The sequence below is a fragment of the Saccoglossus kowalevskii genome, chromosome 3 (assembly GCF_978046115.1).
Source record: "Saccoglossus kowalevskii chromosome 3, keSacKowa6.1, whole genome shotgun sequence".
Lineage (NCBI taxonomy): Eukaryota > Metazoa > Hemichordata > Enteropneusta > Harrimaniidae > Saccoglossus > Saccoglossus kowalevskii.
The window spans coordinates 17,278,047-17,297,764 of NC_140643.1; the positions used below are offsets into that span (position 1 = coordinate 17,278,047).

Here is a 19,718-nt window from a genome sequence, read left to right on the forward strand (position 1 = left end):
TTCAAAAGATCGATAATTTTTAATTTACGGTTTAAAAATAAAGCTTCATCAGGACTGTAAACAACTGTAGTTTGACTATAAAGAACACCAAGAATGAAAGGAGTAACAATTTATGTGTAGAAAGTTGACTGGACCATTTTGTAATAGGGGTAAAGGAGGTGAATTTTGAGAAAAGAAGAATTCAAATTTGTTTGTATAAAATAGTTCAATTCCCGAGATAGGGATAATCTTGAATACCAGTTACAGCTAGTGTAATCTATAGTCAGTGGGCATATCGATGTAAGCAATGTGGTTCAAATAGATAACTTTGTTTGATTTTGAGGTCATTTATCATTTAAAATGTACATATTGGTGGAAGATAACAGACAAAAACAATAACAATGCCGTAAGCGGTACTATTACATCACATTACATTGTATTTGCTTCATTGTAAGAGGGAGCCATGTACATGTATGTCACATGACAAGATGAAAGTGAAGACACCATCAACATAGGGATGAGATATCTCACCTGATACTACCAGCATGGTAGTAGACATTGCCAAGTTCATGCATGGCTTGGGCTGCTAGTCCTCTGTAATTCCTGGCTTGTAACATCTCAATAGTTTTATCATACGATTCAATGACAATGCTGAGCTGTGATCTCGGTAAAGCCGAACTCTGAGTGTCAGTCATGGCTTTGAATTCGCATTTCATTAAATCAGCTGGAGTTGGTCCCTGTGGTTTGCCTTCACTTTCGGCGAACTCCACACGACTGTGAGTGCTCATTCGGCTTGGACTTCTGGTGGCTAAATTTGTTAAATATAATTCAATTACTATGCATATGTATCGTATTATTGATCGAAAGAACTGATTAAATGCATAGAGTTTTGTCCCTGAACAAGGTAAGATCAGAATGTTATAAAACAAAGCAAAAGGATAAACATATACAAAAAAACTCACCATTTTGCTGACCAGCCAAGTACAATACCAATAACTTTCGACTATGCTGCAATGCCCTTGCTACATAATGTGATACATCTAATGCATCCCGTAATGATGTTAAACTATCGGTGACGTCAAGTGGTACACACACCAATTTGTATGCATCAGCAGGTCCTATGAATGAAATAGAATAACTCAAGTTATTTCTACTTGGCAGTGTTCACTACATAAATGCAAAAAAGACATTAAATTGCAAAATCATATAAACTTACCGAGATAAACATCGTGCCCCTCGGGGTCAATATGACCACCGGGATCAATAGGTTTATAGTTGTTAGCATCAGCTTCAACTCGTAGCTGCACGTCCTGGTAGTTACTGGCAGTAATTCGTACACCACCAGCAGCCTCTGAGGCCCTCTGGAAATGAGGCTGTAATGGCGGAGGGCCTCCGTGAGCTGCGACTCGGTCGGCCAGCTTTCTCTGTGCTTGGATAAGAAGTGGACACACAGGCTCAGCATACCTTTCTCTGAGAGTAAGAAAAAAAACATTAGAGAAACTGTGGTAGGCAAGCTGATTACATTAATTGATACACTGTTGGAGTGGTTATCGAACGAACTAATAACTTATTGGCAAACCTGAAACTAAAATTAATGTATTACACAATCAATGACTTACTGAGTAACGTTGTTAAATTTCATGCACATATCGGCCACTTTCTCCCATCTCTGTTCATAGAACAGAATCTCAATGGTTCTCATTATCATACGACGTGTCCAACGAGCATCGATAGTAGTGATATCATCCAAGGGTTCTTCAAACTTGAGACTAGCCCCACCTTTCTCATCCGTCACAGATCCCATCCATGTGTTGACGCGTACCTCTGGCTGCTTTTTCTTCTAGGGATGACAATAGGTATATTGTTTCAACACACACATCATGAGCAAGCCATATCTATACCAGGTTTTTGTGTTTAGAAATTTATGGTATTTTATTGTGTGTGTAAAAAAACCTCTAAATATTTAGCAAATTTCACAAGTCCGAAAAAATCACAGAACTTACTAGTAGAATGATTTTCAGTCATTTTCAGTACACATGACAAATCATAAAATAGTGATAAAATCCTCCTAATGTTACCTTTTTAGCTTTTTTCTCTGCTTCACTCTGCAGTATAACCATCATATCAATTAAACATTCAGATGCTATGTAGAATGGTTGCCAGACTAACTGACGCAACTGATCGGCAGTCAGCACGCCAGACCCACCACCAGTGTTACTAGTGAAGGCACGTAATAAAGCAGTATGGGCACAGTTCCAGAGAGACCGGCAAGCATTCTGTAGTAGTGTCCAGTGATGTCCACGATGAGCCAGAACCTGATGAAAATACAAAAAATAAAATAAAAATGTTTGACTATTAATAATTTCTGTTATAATGTTCCTGTTGACAGTTGGATGATGGAAGAAAGGGCACATTTAAGTCGAAATGGGACAACATTTATCTTGTTTCATTCCGCATTTGTCCCATCTTTAATCATGTCAATCAGACTAGAGCATGATTGTCATAACTACAAATCATGATCAGTTACAATCACCATCAAGATGGGTTTATCATAATCATAATTGGATAAAACACACTCCAGCTGTGTGTTCATTGAGACTTTAGTGTTCAGTTTAGTGCTCATAGTATGATTAGTGTGCCCTCTAGTGTTCACAGTGGAATTAAAATGCCCTCTAGTCTACACAGTGGGATTATATGCCCTCTAGTGTTCACAGTAGGCGTAGAGTGTTACATACCACTGCTTTCTGGAAGTAACCGAATGCCTTATTCAATTCATCCATGGTAGTTTTAACAGAGATCGAGTCAAACTCTGATGCGGCATGTGTAGCTGTCTTTGTAGCTGTTTTACCAAGACTCTCATCAGACCTATAGGTTCTGGGTGTGTCGTCATCTTTGTCTGCTGGTGGAGGTGGTACAGGGGGAGGGGCATTTCCTGAATAAAATACAGAAGAATATGATGAGTATTAAAGTAGAAACCACTACAAACAATTTAATCACTATAATATTACCATGGTAATAATGTAATAATCTCACTGTATGAGACTCCACTAACGCCTAGGTACAGTGCTAGTAATATCTCATCACTCACTGTATGAGACACCACTAATGCCTAGGTACGGTGCTAGTAATATCTCATCACTTACTGTATGAGACACCACTAATGCCTAGGTACAGTGCTAGTAATATCTCATCACTCACTGTATGAGACACCACTAATGCCTAGGTACAGTGCTAGTAATATCTCATCACTCACTGTATGAGACTCCACTAATGCCTAGGTACAGTGCTTGTAATACCTCATCACTCACTGTATGAGACTCCACTAATGCCTAGGTACAGTGCTTGTAATACCTCATCACTCACTGTATGAGACTCCACTAACGCCTAGGTACAGTGCTAGTAATATCTCATCACTCACTGTATGAGACTCCACTAACGCCTAGGTACAGTGCTTGTAATATCTCATCACTCACTGTATGAGACTCCACTAACGCCTAGGTACAGTGCTAGTAATATCTCATCACTCACTGTATGAGACACCACTAACGCCTAGGTACAGTGCTTGTAATATCTCATCACTCACTGTATGAGACACCACTAACGCCTAGGTACGGTGCTAGTAATATCTCATCACTCACTGTATGAGACTCCACTAATGCTTAGGTACGGTGCTAGTAATATCTCATCACTCACTGTATGAGACTCCACTAATGCCTAGGTACAGTGCTAGTAATATCTCATCACTCACTGTATGAGACTCCACTAATGCCTAGGTACAGTGCTAGTAATATCTCATCACTCACTGTATGAGACACCACTAATGCCTAGGTACGGTGCTAGTAATATCTCATCACTCACTGTATGAGACACCACTAACGCCTAGGTACAGTGCTTGTAATATCTCATCACTCACTGTATGAGACTCCACTAACGCCTAGGTACAGTGCTAGTAATATCTCATTACTCACTGTATGAGACACCACTAACGCCTAGGTACAGTGCTAGTAATATCTCATCACTCACTGTATGAGACACCACTAACGCCTAGGTACGGTGCTAGTAATATCTCATCACTCACAGTATGAGACTCCACTAATGCCTAGGTACGGTGCTAGTAATATCTCATCACTCACTGTATGAGACTCCACTAATGCCTAGGCACAGTGCTAGTAATATCTCATCACTCACTGTATGAGACTCCACTAATGCCTAGGTACAGTGCTAGTAATATCTCATCACTCACTGTATGAGACACCACTAATGCCTAGGTACGGTGCTAGTAATATCTCATCACTCACTGTATGAGACACCACTAATGCCTAGGTACAGTGCTAGTAATATCTCATCACTCACTGTATGAGACAACACTAATGCCTAGGTACGGCGCTAGTAATATCTCATCACTCACTGTATGAGACTCCACTAACGCCTAGGTACAGTGCTAGTAATATCTCATCACTTACTGTATGAGACTCCACTAATGCCTAGGTACAGTGCTACTAATATCTCATCACTTACTGTATGAGACTCCACTAATGCCTAGGTACAGTGCTAGTAATATCTCATCACTCACTGTATGAGACACCACTAATGCCTAGGTACAGTGCTAGTAATATTTCATCACTCACTGTATGAGACTCCACTAATGCCTAGGTACAGTGCTAGTAATATCTCATCACTCACTGTATGAGACACCACTAATGCCTAGGTACAGTGCTAGTAATATTTCATCACTCACTGTATGAGACACCACTAATGCCTAGATACAGTGCTAGTAATATCTCATCACTCACTGTATGAGACACCACTAATGCCTAGGTACAGTGCTAGTAATATCTCATCACTCACTGTATGAGACACCACTAATGCCTAAGTACAGTGCTAGTAATATTTCATCATTCACTGTATGAAACACCACTAATGCCTAGGTACAGTGCTAGTAATATTTCATCACTCACTGTATGAGACTCCACTAATGCCTAGGTACAGTGCTAGTAATATCTCATCACTTACTGTATGAGACACCACTAATGCCTAGGTACAGTGCTAGTAATATTTCATCACTCACTGTATGAGACTCCACTAATGCCTAGGTACAGTGCTAGTAATATCTCATCACTTACTGTATGAGACTCCACTAATGCCTAGGTACAGTGCTAGTAATATCTCATCACTCACTGTATGAGACACCACTAATGCCTAGGTACAGTGCTACTAATATCTCATCACTTACTGTATGAGACTCCACTAATGCCTAGGTACAGTGCTAGTAATATTTCATCACTCACTGTATGAGACACTACTAATGCCGAGGTACGGCGCTAGTACTATCTCATCACTCACTGTATGAGACACCACTAATGCCTAGGTACAGTGCTAGTAATATCTCATCACTCACTGTATGAGACAGCACTAATGCCTAGGTACAGTGCTAGTAATATCTCATCACTCACTGTATGAGACTCCACTAATGCCTAGATACAGTGCTAGTAATATCTCATCACTTACTGTATGAGACTCCACTAATGCCTAGGTACAGTGCTACTAATATCTCATCACTTACTGTATGAGACTCCACTAATGCCTAGGTACAGTGCTAGTAATATCTCATCACTCACTGTATGAGACTCCACTAATGCCTAGGTACAGTGCTAGTAATATCTCATCACTCACTGTATGAGACTCCACTAATGCCTAGGTACAGTGCTAGTAATATCTCATCACTTACTGTATGAGACACCACTAATGCCTAGGTACAGTGCTAGTAATATCTCATCACTCACTGTATGAGACTCCACTAATGCCTAGGTACAGTGCTAGTAATATCTCATCACTCACTGTATGAGACTCCACTAATGCCTAGGTACAGTGCTAGTAATATCTCATCACTTACTGTATGAGACTCCACTAATGCCTAGGTACAGTGCTAGTAATATCACATCACACAATTTAGATTAAAGGGCAGCAGTTGTTGTGCCGCGTCCTGTTCGATATGGGACTCATAGAGATGTATAAAACGCGTGTAAAATACATTGTTTATTTACATGAAATTCAAACACGCGCTTCCATAAAGACATACCAACAGCTGCAGCTGCGGCAATTTCAATAGCGGTGGTGAATCCCTTCTTGTCCGTTTCCATGAAATTGAGTTGTTGCAACGGATCAGTGACTGGCTCAGAATGAGTGGGTGGTCTGAAATTTTCTCTAGTCATCTGCCTAGTCGGTCCTCCATCCCATCCTACAACCAGTGTACCAGCTGTCTCAAAGGTAAACCATTCGTGGTCAAGGTAGGACGATCTGTAGCAACAAAAGAAGTACATTTAAATTGATGACACACTGTGTTAGTGTCGCATACGACTTATTTACCACTTCTGTGTCACTGAGAATGTTCTAAAACCGTACTGTGTCTGGGTGGAATATTCTAGATTTTTTTTAGAAAATGGTTGAATAGGTAATAGAACACTGTAGGAGGCAATAGAAGGTAATGGAACATTTTAGAAATTGGTAGTAAGTTCCAAACTCATTATGTATGCTGATGTAATGGTCTATTTATAGACAGTGGGGGTACCGTATATATAGGGGAGTTGTTCAGCACTGAGTTCAGATCGGAGATCTCGTTGAATTGTATTGAAGTTTAAGTATCTAGTTATTGGAGTAGTGGAGTTTTACCGCGTTATTGTACTTGATGTTTGCAGAGTATAATAATACCAGTACCAGTTGAAACCTCATCTGTTGGCTCCGTGTTCGTATTTTATCATCGCCGCCAGGGAAGTCTTTTTGTTACTGTTGCCATTTTGGTATTTGAACCATCACACTTGTACTATACCAATCACGGTAATATTACGTTGCGTGTGACAGTTAGTTGTAAAAGTATAAAATATATTCTATCACAGAAATTTTACAAATACAACTTAGGAACCATGTAATGTGATAAATCATACGTTAACAGAACCAAGACATGGTATCTATGTAAAAATTAAAAAAACGAAATTATTGTGACAAAATGAAAGAAAGAAAATCAGAGTAGTGACAGTTACCTGAATATGTCAGTTGCAGTGCCATGCATGAACTTCTCTCTCAAATCAATCTTATTCAAAAATTTGGCAAAATGACATAAACCAAGCAAAATATTGATCTAAAAACAACACAGAGAACATTAGAAAGTTAAAACTCTATGAATGTCATACTAAACATTAACAGATACAGAAATTTGCCTGTGTATGTTATCATGCAGCACAATGGACAGATGTGTGTTTCTGAGTATTTATTTGATGGAACTGAATTGAGTATGGTTTCTGTAATCCTGGGGTTTGCCTTGCCTAGACTGCTCACTAATGGAATGTCAATCAGGTTGTCTTTAAAAAAGAGGGAGGGACGGAGTCATCAAGCAGTGAGTCAAGAAGTGTTGTGGAACTAGGTTTACATCCTGTATTCCATGTTGTATTTCTTTTTATTATTAATATTATAAATATTCATTTAGTACCTGACATCTCCATGGCAACTCATCAGCACAGATCTTTCTGAGTCTCTTTCGTCTGTGGTAAGTGTGCCAATAGTCTGGTAAGATAGCCTCCATGCTTTCAATAGCCTATATATAAATCAAGTATAAGATTACCATGGCAGATAGGATTTAATCTTACATATATCTTTATGGTAATAATATAAATAAAACTATTGATGTGATATTACAATCTCAAATATTTGACTGATGTATTTTGTACACCAATACTAATATGAAATTGTTAACATATGTCAAAATAAATTGGTCATGGTCATTGCTCTGTAGATATGTTGAGAGATGTTTTCTCACCTTTTCTTCTCGTTCTTCCTGTTTGTGTCTCTCAGCATCCGACAACTTGACATCAGATCTACTAATCAGCAGCTGATACTTTTTCTTTTTTTTCCTAGGAGACTTCGACTCAGGCGATCTCTCCTGGGGTTTATTCTATATATCAACGAGAAAACACACACAAAAGAAAACGATGATATTATTAGAGTGAACTGTTTGTGTTATGATTCTGATGACATCATGTGCAAAGAATAATAACTGATTTTACTACAAATTAGAGGAATGGAAACATTTGTTTGTACACACTATTTGAATATACAATATAGATATGGTGGCATTTTGGCAACAATATGTATATGACGATTATGCAGTAATTGCAGGAAATATGAATGTAATGTTTTCAAAAGTTGACAAATGCAGTGAACAGGTCAAAAGGCAACTTACCTTATTATATTCCACTACAGCTGCTGCAAATTTCTTCGGATCATCACCCGCGACTGTGACAGCACCAGGCTGCTTTGAAAGAGTGGCTTTTATAGCAGATAAGGTCTCATTACGTCTGCAAACAAGAAAGGAATAATGATTGATTGATAAATAACAAACAAACAAACAGTAACCCGTATCAAAATCTCATCAAGCTAATTACCAAGAGAATGGAAATCATAAAATATTATAGCAGTGAAGATGTTACTGGTGTTCTTTAAACATGAGAGTCAAAGAAACTTTTGTTCCACATTCCTTATTAAATTATGAGATAACAAATTTTTCTAGTTAGTGCTGATACCTTGCAAATAGATTGCTGAGCTGCATGTACACAATGTCAATTGTGGAAAATGGTTTTTTTTTTCATTTATATAAAAATGTAATTATTTTGCCCTGACTAAGTCAATACATGGGATTGTATGGGGGGAAAGTAAACACAAATTATGCAATTCAAAATAAAATTATAAAAAGAAAATGAAACAATGTGCCAGGAAAAAAATTTTTTAAATAAAAATAGGGGTCAAAGACCTATTTGTAAAAATACCGAAGTTTTATTAGTTTGGAGTCAAACCATATTGATTAACTTTAAAAAGTCTGTTGTCAAATGTTACTTCATCAAATTTAAATTTTATCTGCAGACATGTTACCTGTGCAACCACTCAAGTGTTTCATCACACCATTCAATAGCCACGTCTATTTGTGACTCTGATAGTGCTTTTTGTACAACCAATACAAGGAATTCTAAGAATCGAGTACGTCTTCTGAACTTACTGACTGTGTAAAATAAATATAAATAAAATCATATTAGTATCGGACATATGTTTTTTAGTTTAGCAAAAATGCAAAACATGCAACTTTAAATCATTGTCATGCAAAGAGGAAAGAAAACTGAAAGCAGTAAACCTTTTGGAATCATTTGTACGATGTATGTGTAAAATTAATTGATTTCATCAAGTTCTAAAATGGTGACAAATTGTTATATGCATATGTTTTCCCAAGATGTATGATTGAACATGATTGGTCCAGGCTTGTCAGAGATACATGTGCAAAAGGACGAGTGCACACCTTCCAGCATGGACACACATATATATGTTTTTGAAGTTAATTTTAACAGAGACTAATTCTATACATCAAATTATTGTATGTACAAATCAACAGGCAAAAAGCCCAATACAAATTTTTGGCTTGTTTTGGAGCAAAAGAAAGGAGCTGATTATCTCACAGAAATGTTCTTAATTGCTCAATAAATTACCTTCTTTGTAAGCATGTCTACTTGGCAAGGCAGCAATGTATGCATGTAGTAGATTGGGATCTTCAGAACCAGTCAAATCATCTGTACTTTGAGCTGAAACCAAGAAAACATGGGAGAGTTAGAAACAAAAAGATTGGCGAAAAAGAAAAACAAAAGTTAAGAGTTCTGCCACTAGGTGGCACTACACTGCATGAGCAGTGGTACATCAATTTATAATTGAACTACCAGTGCAAATGATAATCTACAATGTAAAGTGACTTCAAACAAACAAAATTGTATGAAAAGCTACATCTGTGAAATATAGTTAAAAAAAAACTTAAATAGATATTACCGATAGTTGAGTTATAATGAATTTACCCATTTTTGATAACTTCAACATGTGAGCTTCCAGGGCTCTGAGTTCCTCATTCTGAGGGCCCTCTATGTTATAAGTCATCTGTCCTTGTCGCCTTGGTCGTTTCTTCTTAGAAGCTTGTGCTCCCCCAAGTGCATCAACACTATCCACAGTATCCACAGCAGCAACTTCCTTCCCTTGACCATCTTTCTCCTGTTGTCAAAAACAAATCAAGAAAATTAGCATTAATTAATCCTAAATAATATCAATGTTCCTTATCACTAGATTTCTATGCAGCTATAGTAGGTCATAACATTTTACCTTGGTGGCTTCTTTTAGCATCTTTTTGCCCATTTCCACAATGTTATTGGCGACGTGTCTTTGTTTCCATGTGGTTCTCAATATTTTAGTTAAATAGTAAGTAATAGTAGCTATCATGTGGTGTAGACTGTCATTGATGCTGACCTGACGGCGAATACGTAAACTGATGGGGATTTCGTTGAGGACAGCTTGGCATCGCATTAATACCTATCATGTAATAGAAAGAGTTGCATGGTTATGTATTTCGTAAACTTACAATGCTGATCAGAACTGCAGTCTTGTTGACTGGATGCTGGGTTCTACAATGATACTGGATATATTTTGCAAAAGCTGCAATTCCAAATTCATCACTTCAATGGAAAAGAGGTGGAACACCATTATCCATGATGAATTGTGAATCATGGCATCAACTGACAGCGTAATGCACAAATTAGTTTATGCAATACTAAGTGATTTGGTCAGAATAAATACTAAAATCAGCAATGATTTGAAACAAGACGAATAACCTTACCTGAAGAGTTGGAATAGATGGTATTTTATAATGTAGCATAGGTGCCAATAATCCATAACACTGTACAACTGCTTGCAACGCCATGTTAGATTCATTCAACCAGCCTGCCAGCTCAATAGCGACCAGCATACGCTCACACTGACCAAGTCGCCCAAGCTGAAATATAATACAAGTGTCAATGTGAAAGCTGATGATTGGCAGACTGCATTTGGCGAGGTGACTTTACTGTAAATAATAATAATAATAATAAATATAGCTGCAAGCAGCGATTACCGGCTTTCGATGTTATGCCTGCATTAGTGCTGATTTGCATTCATGCAACAGAATTATGACATTACACTTCTGTAATATGTAGGGTAATGGAGACATGTACTGTGATCCGTTTACTATATACTGTAGGCAAATCGATCACAATGTATGTTGATTTAGTCACAGCATGGTGAACTGATTACACTATATGAATTATATGACCATATATGGTCATTGAACATGTTAGCAATTTATCTTGCTCAATGCCTTCAATATAGCATTGTCTCCATGTTTGTACTTGCAATACTGCCTGAGATATTAGTAATATGCATATTTAATGAGTTCTATGACCATATATGGTCATTGAACATTTTAGCCATTTCTTGTGTACAATGCCTTCAATATGGCGTTATTTTCATATCTCTAACTTCAATAGTGATCGAGATATTATATATATGCATATTTAATTAGTTCTATGACCATATATAGTCATTGAACATTTTAGCCATTTCTTATTTCCAATGCCTTCAATATAGCATTGGTTCCATGTTTGTACTTGCAATAGTGCCTAAGATATTAGGGATATACATATTTAATGAGTTCTATGACCATATATAGTCATTGGACATTTTAGCCATTTCTTATTTCCAATGCCTTCAATATAGCATTGGTTCCATGTTTGTACTTGCAATCTTGCCTAAGATATTAGGGATATGCATATTTAATGAGTTATATGACCATATATGGTCATTGAACATTTTAGCTATTTCTCTTGTCTAATGCCTTCAATATAGCAATGGTTCTATGTTTGTACTTGCAATAGCGCCTAACATATTAGGGATATGCATATTTAATGAGTTCTATGACCATATATGGTCAACGAATATTTTAGTAAATTGTCTTGTTCATTGCCTTCAATATAACGTTAGTTCCATGTTTGTACATGGAATAGTACTTGAGATAGTAGAGACTTGCATATTTAATGAGGTCACATGACCATATATGGTCATCCAATGTGTTAGTTACATCTCTTATCCCATTGCTTCAATATTGCACTGGTTGCATGTACGTATCTGTGATAGTGCTTGAGATATTTCAAACAGAATGCACAGGGCCCTCCCCCCTTTCCCATGATGCTTTGCATGGTACATTTAAAAAATGTGAAAAAACATTCTAAAATCATTATCTAAAAAACGGCTCATCGCCTGGAGAAGCCGTTTGGAAAAATAAATACTATGGCACTTGATCTTTCAAAATATATGATGGGTTAGTGAATTAGTCAAAAAATATGCAAATGAGATGCAAAACAAAAATTTTGAAAATTCTAGTAAAAAAAGTCACGTGACCGCTAAAGTTTTTTTTGATGCTATTTGTAGCCCTTGTTCCACTGCTGCTACCATAAAAAACTGGAAGAACTCAGACCCTCAGAAAGGTGTGCAATTCGGCATTGAAAATTTCGCCTTTAATCCAAGATGGCGGCCGAATGACGTCACATATCGAAAATCGGAAACTTTGACGTTTTAGAGAATTGAATATAGATTGTGTCTGCAAAGTCTCGAGTCAAGTGGGCAACCCATCTTCGAGAAGAAGAGTTTTAAAAAAACGGCAGAAAAAGAATAATAAACATTACAATAACAAAAGGCTTTTGATGCTGAAATGCATCGAAAGCCTAATAATAATCATCTTTATTGTTATCGTATCCTCTATGGGACTTTGATTGAAGAATACAATAAAGGTATAGCAATGAAAAAAAAAAAAATTTAAATGAGATTAAAAGAGTATAAAACAAAGGTATTAATAAAATATAATAAATGAAAGTAAATGTTTTTATTCATTTTGAGGCAGCTGGTAGTACTTTTTTCAGGTTGTTCTCCCTGATTTTAAAACAATCATTTATGTACTTAGCAATTTGAGGAGCTAATTTTTTACTACCATTGTTTAGTATTGCAACTATTTTTTCTTTGTCAGGAAGTTTTGGAGGTAGCAACAAATTTTTGAGAAGGTCATTTCTTTCTTTTTTATAGAGACCGCATTTAAGAAGGAAGTGCTCTTCATTTTCTATTTCGTTTAATTGACAAAACTGACATTTTCTTTTTGAAATGTCAATGTTTTTATGTCTTCCAGTTTCTATTCCTAACACATGAGCACTAATTCTTAGTTTGGTCATGGATGACCTGTGGAAGGGATTTTGCACATTTTCTAAATATTTTTCAAAAGTGAATTTTGTTTTTAGATGTCTGTATGTGCGGAGTTTATTCTGATGTTTTGTTCCCTTATTATCATCATACATTGAATCTAAACAGTATGTTTGAAAGTTGGCTGCAAGCTTTTCAGAGACTGATTTAGGCAGCTTTTCATCCTTGTAATGGTTTTCTTCCCAAATGTGACTCATGTTTAAATGAGTCAACAGATTCTTTATACCAGATGTCCAATTATAGATGTTTAAATTATCTAAATAAATGCCAAGTCTATAGGCTTCTGAAAGAAGTGTGTTGTTCTTTGTTTGTTTTATTTTACACCAATATTTAATTTTTTGTTTTATACTAGTAATAGCTAATGGATATCTTCCTAGTTCTAGTAGACAAGCAAGATTGGTAGCTTTGCTGTTTACTCTTAAAAGAGATTTACAGAATTTTACATGCAATTTTTCCATAGGTGTTGTCAAACTAAAGAAATCTTTTGCCTGGTTGTTGTAATCAGTTGACCATATTTCACTGCAATAGAGCAGTATTGGTCTTACCACAGCATCAAACATTTTTATATGTACTTTTAATGGAACTGCAGTGTCGGAATACAAAATTTGTTTCATTTTGAAATAGGCTTTTAGAGCTCTATTTTTCAGGTCCTCTTGGGCTCTGTATCACAACTATGCTGTTTATATATATTATATACATACCTGTCCTGGGTAATAAGGACCTTGATCGCATAATTTATCACTGAATAATGCCCCATCCCTAGCACTGACATCCACGTTAATAAATATACCACCAAGACACATCCGTAGTAACACAGGTGAAGATACGGACACAGTGTAATAGTTCAACCTAAAAACACAGACAATAAAACAGACAACTAAGAAGTAGAAACGAACTACTGAGCTCCCTTATCTGTTAAAACTGAAACAGAGACCTGCTTCAGTTTGAATCATGTGCCTTTCACATTTTTTGGCATTTTTCTGTAATGTTTGCCACACATGATAGAATGAGAAATAGTTTGTTTTCTGTCTCAGAGAATGTGTCATTCAAATCAACCTTTAATGCATGTATTTAAAAGCATTATTTAATAATCATTAAATGTTGAACATATTTCTTGTTGTCAGGGTATTAAATAATCTTAGTACAAAAAAAGCTTGAATTTTGATATGAGATGATACATTATAAAAATATTGTTATTATAATGTCATAATATTTTTCATTATATTCAATAGAAATTTCCCATAATGCATTGTACATATACTCAGTAGTGCAAAATTTGAATTCTGTTCAAATTCGCTTCACTGAGGAGTACATAAATAAATACAATTTTATGTAAAGTGTGCTTGATACTAACTTCTTTAAAGTGAGCCTAAAGTCCTGTTTTGCCGTGTCTATTGTCACCTCAGCATTTTGTGGGGGTGCTGGGGCAACAAAATGCTGCCATAGAACATCACACGCAGTCTGAGCTATGGAGTAACACTGTACTTGATATGCGGCCTGTGAAATGAGAAGACAGAGACAGTCAGGAGAGACAAATGCTTTCCAACAACCAAGTAATTAATTAGTATTCAATGCTGCATGTACTTGATGATCTCTGGCAGCTCTCATTCAAAAAAGCTCATTCATTTGACTACAAAAGATCACTAATTGGTAGTCCACATTGGTATTCATGTCCAGCCTTGTAAGTAATATTTTGTATTTAACTGACCTGGTGATAAAACTACAATGTAATGTGCAAATCAACCACACAATGCCTTTCATATTTAATGACCTATTAAATCATAGCTTTCATTCATAATTGAAATCGAACATTGTTTCATGCAACACGTCTTAATGCGAGACATAATGCCTTATATGAGTTTGCACAAAGAAAGGTGCTTTTAGTTCAGCACGTTCTATTTTTTCGCTTGATGCTGCAAGGGAAAGCCAACAAGAATCTTGTGCTGGCAGTATTGAAATAACAACACTAAAAACAAAAATTAGACCAATAAACACAATATCCAAATCTTATGTACAAGTTCATTGGAAAAACAAAAACACTGTCAACACCATGAGATAAACAGGAAGATGACAAATCATGACTATACACAACTTAAACTCACCTGACTGAGAAAAGCCCATGCCATGAGCACAGGCAATGGATGAGAGGCTAGTATGGGCTTACTTGTATCACCAATACTATCACCAATCAGTTTACCATCTGATGTGTATGCTGCTACTGCAAAGACGTATCTCTCACTGGGTGAGAGACCAGATACAGACAACTCACAGTCATATGCTGGCACCTACAATAACAATAATCAATGTAATTACAGGGTGACAATTTGATGATTCTTATGATAAATATATTTTGCAAAATTTCAACATTTAAAAGGTATACAACGCATAATTATAAAATTGTTTTTTTTAATCTCATAATAGAAATAAATCATAATAGTTGTTAATTAATTTGTGATTTAACACCAGTAATACTCTGCACTAAATATTGAAATGTAATTTTCATAAATTTCTTGGCAGACAACCACCTAAATGAAATGGCTGCCATATTTAGAAATACAATACCTGATTTCCAGTGCCGGGTAGGAAGTAATCATTGAGACGGACTTTGACGTTACTACCACTAGCAGTACGAGCAAACAAGCGGTACCAAGCAACCTGCAAAATTATAAAAAAAATTAATGCTACTTGTTTAATCATTTATTTGCTGTTTTTCTTATTTCACAGATGACTAATACACATACATATTATAACAACAACAATGTACCATATATAAACGGCCATCTTACCTTTTCTGCAGGATTAAAGGGAGCAGGCTTGAAAACCATCATGGAGTCAGTTCTACAGAGCAACAACGGCGCAGGAGGTGCACCAGACTCCCGTACCACGCCAGGTTCTGTATTCTGAGTAAACAATTTGTATTCTTGATCTTGAGCCTTTGTTATTAGATTCATCGCCTCCTACATAGTGAAACATCAATTAAGATAGAACAGTTCAATTTACATTTTGTTATTGTTAGCAATGTATATTTATTACAAATCTTTTATATATTCTCGAAATTCATTTCCGTTAATATTGAGGTGTTTTTTATTTCACTGTTTTATGTACATTGTCTGTGTAAACAAACACAATCATTATCAAATGAGCCATCTCTCACATAAAATTGCAGACATTCAAGACAGCACCACACCAGTTTATCAGAAAGTTATATAAGAAGCGTGTTTTTTTTCTGTACACACATAATTGTTATATTTACTCTTGTTTGTATTTAAGTTCTAATGCAATAAAGAGTGCCCAAGTGTGTTAGGCGTCATCTGGTCATTTGGTCATGATTATCGTCTTTTGCATGGAGAGCAACGACAAATTCTCCCCACCCACATAGATAGAACATTGATGCAAAGAAACAATCACTAGTAAACATAACAGCATGGCAAACCTGTAATGTTGGTTGTAGTTCTTTGGAAGAGGCACCATCTCGGAAGGCACTTAAAGCCTTCTGCATGTAGAACAAAGCTTTAGATATGAGATTCTTGTTACATCTGTTAGAAAGCTCATCAACATTCTCAATATAACTACTTGAGTCGCTTGATATCTACAGAGGAGCAGAAAAGACAATGATAGAATTCACAATCAATTGAATATAAAACCAATGAAATACTCAGTATATAATGTAAATACATAGTGTTTGTTTTAATGATTTTACTGGGCATTATCCCATGTGATTAACTATTATGCCATGTGACTATTATGCCATGTGATTAACTATTAAATATGTTTAATTTGTATGGCATTGAAATAATTTCTCAAGCTTTGTTCAGTAAAACTTTTTGGGGATTTACAACAAATCAGAAAAATCACAGTAAAGTTATGCAACTAGGATTGAAAATGTTTTATTTGATCTCTTTCATGTGTTCTAAAATCATATCAGTTCTATTTTTAGTAAGATCTTGTAATGGTGCCAAACACTATACCTCTTTGCCTTTTCTGGACTTCTTAGACTTGGAATCTGACTCTGCACTTTTCATGGCGGCTAATTTTAGACACACACGGTGATACATGAACAAAAGTTCCATGTGCAGATCCATGATTAGGTTACGCACGGCATCTGGATCATCCGGAATCTTCTCCGTGGATGTATCTTTATCTTCAGAATCCATACAGACGTTCAAATGATCACGAAGTTCCTAAAAAGTAAACAACATTGAGAGTTAACCTTCAATAACATAGCATACAATCTGATGCTGAGTGAAATAGCTGATAAACAAATATGCAGTGAATCTTATCATTCTTATAGTTATTAATGTTAGCGATTTGATAATTCATAAGGAAATTATGGAGATGAAACTTTGTGATAAATTTATTCTCATAAATCTGAATGAAGTGCTACAATGCTACATCTTCATTATTTGTTCTAACATATAAAATTTATCTTTTCGGAAGAGTACTTCTCAGCGTGGAAGATACCTTACCTTGACCCACCCAACATCAGCAATAGATTTACCATCGGTCAAAGCCACAGCCGCCCGAGCATCAGAAATACCTTGTAAAGCCCTCTCTAGTATATCTCTTGCCAGCAGAAGTTGATCTTTGGCTGATTGTTGTAAGATAGTTAAAGAATACATTGATGTGGGTGGTCTACCTGTGTCTCTACCTTCACTGGTGATGCTCTTAGTTGGGGACTTGCCACCTGCAGAGTCTGCAAATGTAAAGATTCATCGTAAAACAACTGTAATCTAGCTCTAGACGAGGAAAAAGTCTTATAGTGTTGGCAACACAATATAAATCAAGGATGTGTGCATCAAGCAAAGCACTTCCTGTAAAACACAAACTCATCAGATTTGTTGCGAGCAGATGATAAAAAAACTAGACCCTTAGATGCAAAAGAAGAAGATGCTGTAGAAGAAGCAAGAAAACCCAAGGACTTGTTTTTTGCCCTCTAATAGTGTTCCATTATCATCCATCATTGCATCTAATCAACTGATCTATGTAGCCATGGTAGATGTATACTTGCGGCGTCATGGGCTGCATTATCCACTCACTTTGGTTTGTAGATAATACTAGCCTAGCCTACAAACAAGTGATATCAGGTGATAACCTCATACAATACCTTTAGCAGCACCTGAGGAGACTGACTGCTCATCCATATCAGCTGACATCCTACCAGTCATGGAAGCTGAGTCACCAACACCACTTTTACTTTTACCTTTCCCTACAGACATATTATAATTTGGCAAGATTTAGTAATGATTTATCAACATATATTGCAAAATATAGAAAAACCTTTGCTTTTGCAGCTACCTCAATAATATTCAAGTATAGTAAAATAAACAGAAAAGAAACATCTAAATCTGAGTTATTTTAACTGAACACTACCTAATGCAACTTGACTCACTGGGTATGCATTCAAGTTTTATGAATCAATTTGCTGCACTGGTACACTAGGGTGGTTGACTAGAATAATAATGTACTACTAACCAGACTGTGCTCGTTCTGGTGTGTCAGTACTGGCATTGTTTTCCAACACCAGTGCCAGCCTCAGAGCCACCTCGGCGGTAACCGCAGGGTCTACCAGAGATATACCACACCAATACATCACTTCATGCACTATGCTGAGAATATGCACCCACTGTTAAGAAAATCAAACAATTATAAATATTGCACATAAAATACACAAGAATCTGTTTAGTGTCTTTGTCAAAGTCAGTCTCTAGTGAGGGTAAAAAGAGGGTGATGAAAATACAAGTGTACCTTTCCAGGGTTGTCCATTCGTTGTAAGTATTTACCGCTATCAGAAGCACCAGTCTGGAATTTCTGAAATGTGTTTTTGCACTTATTCCACAAAAATAAGGTAGCATCAACAATCATGTCTCTATCAACAGTAACCTAAAGAATGCATTAGAATAGTATGGTATTAGTATTAGTTTTAGAAATCTTGATTGAAACATTAAAATAAGTTTTTCATAAAATATAGCTATTCTTTCAGCAGCAATCATGGCAGTATCTGTTCAATGGGAAACTGAAAAACTGTAATGTGTTTGTACGTATCTCAGATTTACCATACATTTTCAGTATTTCATCAAACAAATACTGCCCTGTTTGTAGCCAACAAAACATAAAACAAAATTATTCAAAAATGCTATCTACATTGCTACTTTAAAATAGGTTTGAAATACGACTCACCCCTACAGGATCATGTACGCATGAATTGAGTAACTCAGCTAAGTTAATCATATCATCATGATGCGACACAATTACAGATTTCTGAGACGCTTCACGAAAAAAAAAAAGAGAACCGATATCAAAATTTTTTTACAAACATTGAAGAGCTTTTTAAAAACATGAAAATATATGAACTACCGATTGTGTGTGTGTACGAAGATGTCAACGATATTATTGTATCACTGTGCCATAACAAGAAAAAACTGATTCAACACTAGATTTGATGATCATATAGAATTGAGAAAAAGTGTCATACTGATAGAGAATTTAGTTCTAGATACAAATGTCGGTGACAGTGCATGAGACAATGCATGCAGTATTCACTTATGTGCAATAATAACTTTAATTTTGAGATACGTTTGTTTTCTCCTAGCAATAATTTATATACT

General features: G+C 36.1%; 1 protein-coding gene across 1 annotated transcript in view; it reads right to left on the reverse strand.

The window, feature by feature from the left end:
- The window catches only part of LOC100370423 (cilia- and flagella-associated protein 54-like), a 34,793-nt gene that overhangs the window by 13,831 nt on the left and 1,244 nt on the right, over window positions 1–19,718 (reverse strand). The window contains exons 3-30 of the mRNA XM_085496829.1: window positions 19,291–19,379; window positions 18,859–18,993; window positions 18,586–18,736; window positions 18,218–18,319; window positions 17,580–17,806; window positions 17,082–17,294; window positions 16,547–16,702; window positions 15,900–16,070; window positions 15,676–15,768; window positions 15,216–15,398; window positions 14,468–14,610; window positions 13,815–13,962; window positions 10,670–10,825; window positions 10,159–10,365; window positions 9,861–10,050; window positions 9,504–9,596; window positions 8,899–9,025; window positions 8,213–8,327; window positions 7,790–7,924; window positions 7,463–7,567; window positions 7,017–7,114; window positions 6,059–6,276; window positions 2,715–2,911; window positions 2,058–2,294; window positions 1,599–1,819; window positions 1,196–1,449; window positions 942–1,097; window positions 511–787 (exon numbers count right to left, since the gene is read on the reverse strand). Of these exons, the coding sequence (XP_085352955.1) occupies window positions 511–787; window positions 942–1,097; window positions 1,196–1,449; window positions 1,599–1,819; window positions 2,058–2,294; window positions 2,715–2,911; window positions 6,059–6,276; window positions 7,017–7,114; window positions 7,463–7,567; window positions 7,790–7,924; window positions 8,213–8,327; window positions 8,899–9,025; window positions 9,504–9,596; window positions 9,861–10,050; window positions 10,159–10,365; window positions 10,670–10,825; window positions 13,815–13,962; window positions 14,468–14,610; window positions 15,216–15,398; window positions 15,676–15,768; window positions 15,900–16,070; window positions 16,547–16,702; window positions 17,082–17,294; window positions 17,580–17,806; window positions 18,218–18,319; window positions 18,586–18,736; window positions 18,859–18,993; window positions 19,291–19,379 (4,597 nt within the window). The remainder of the gene's footprint in view (window positions 1–510; window positions 788–941; window positions 1,098–1,195; window positions 1,450–1,598; window positions 1,820–2,057; window positions 2,295–2,714; window positions 2,912–6,058; window positions 6,277–7,016; window positions 7,115–7,462; window positions 7,568–7,789; window positions 7,925–8,212; window positions 8,328–8,898; window positions 9,026–9,503; window positions 9,597–9,860; window positions 10,051–10,158; window positions 10,366–10,669; window positions 10,826–13,814; window positions 13,963–14,467; window positions 14,611–15,215; window positions 15,399–15,675; window positions 15,769–15,899; window positions 16,071–16,546; window positions 16,703–17,081; window positions 17,295–17,579; window positions 17,807–18,217; window positions 18,320–18,585; window positions 18,737–18,858; window positions 18,994–19,290; window positions 19,380–19,718) is intronic.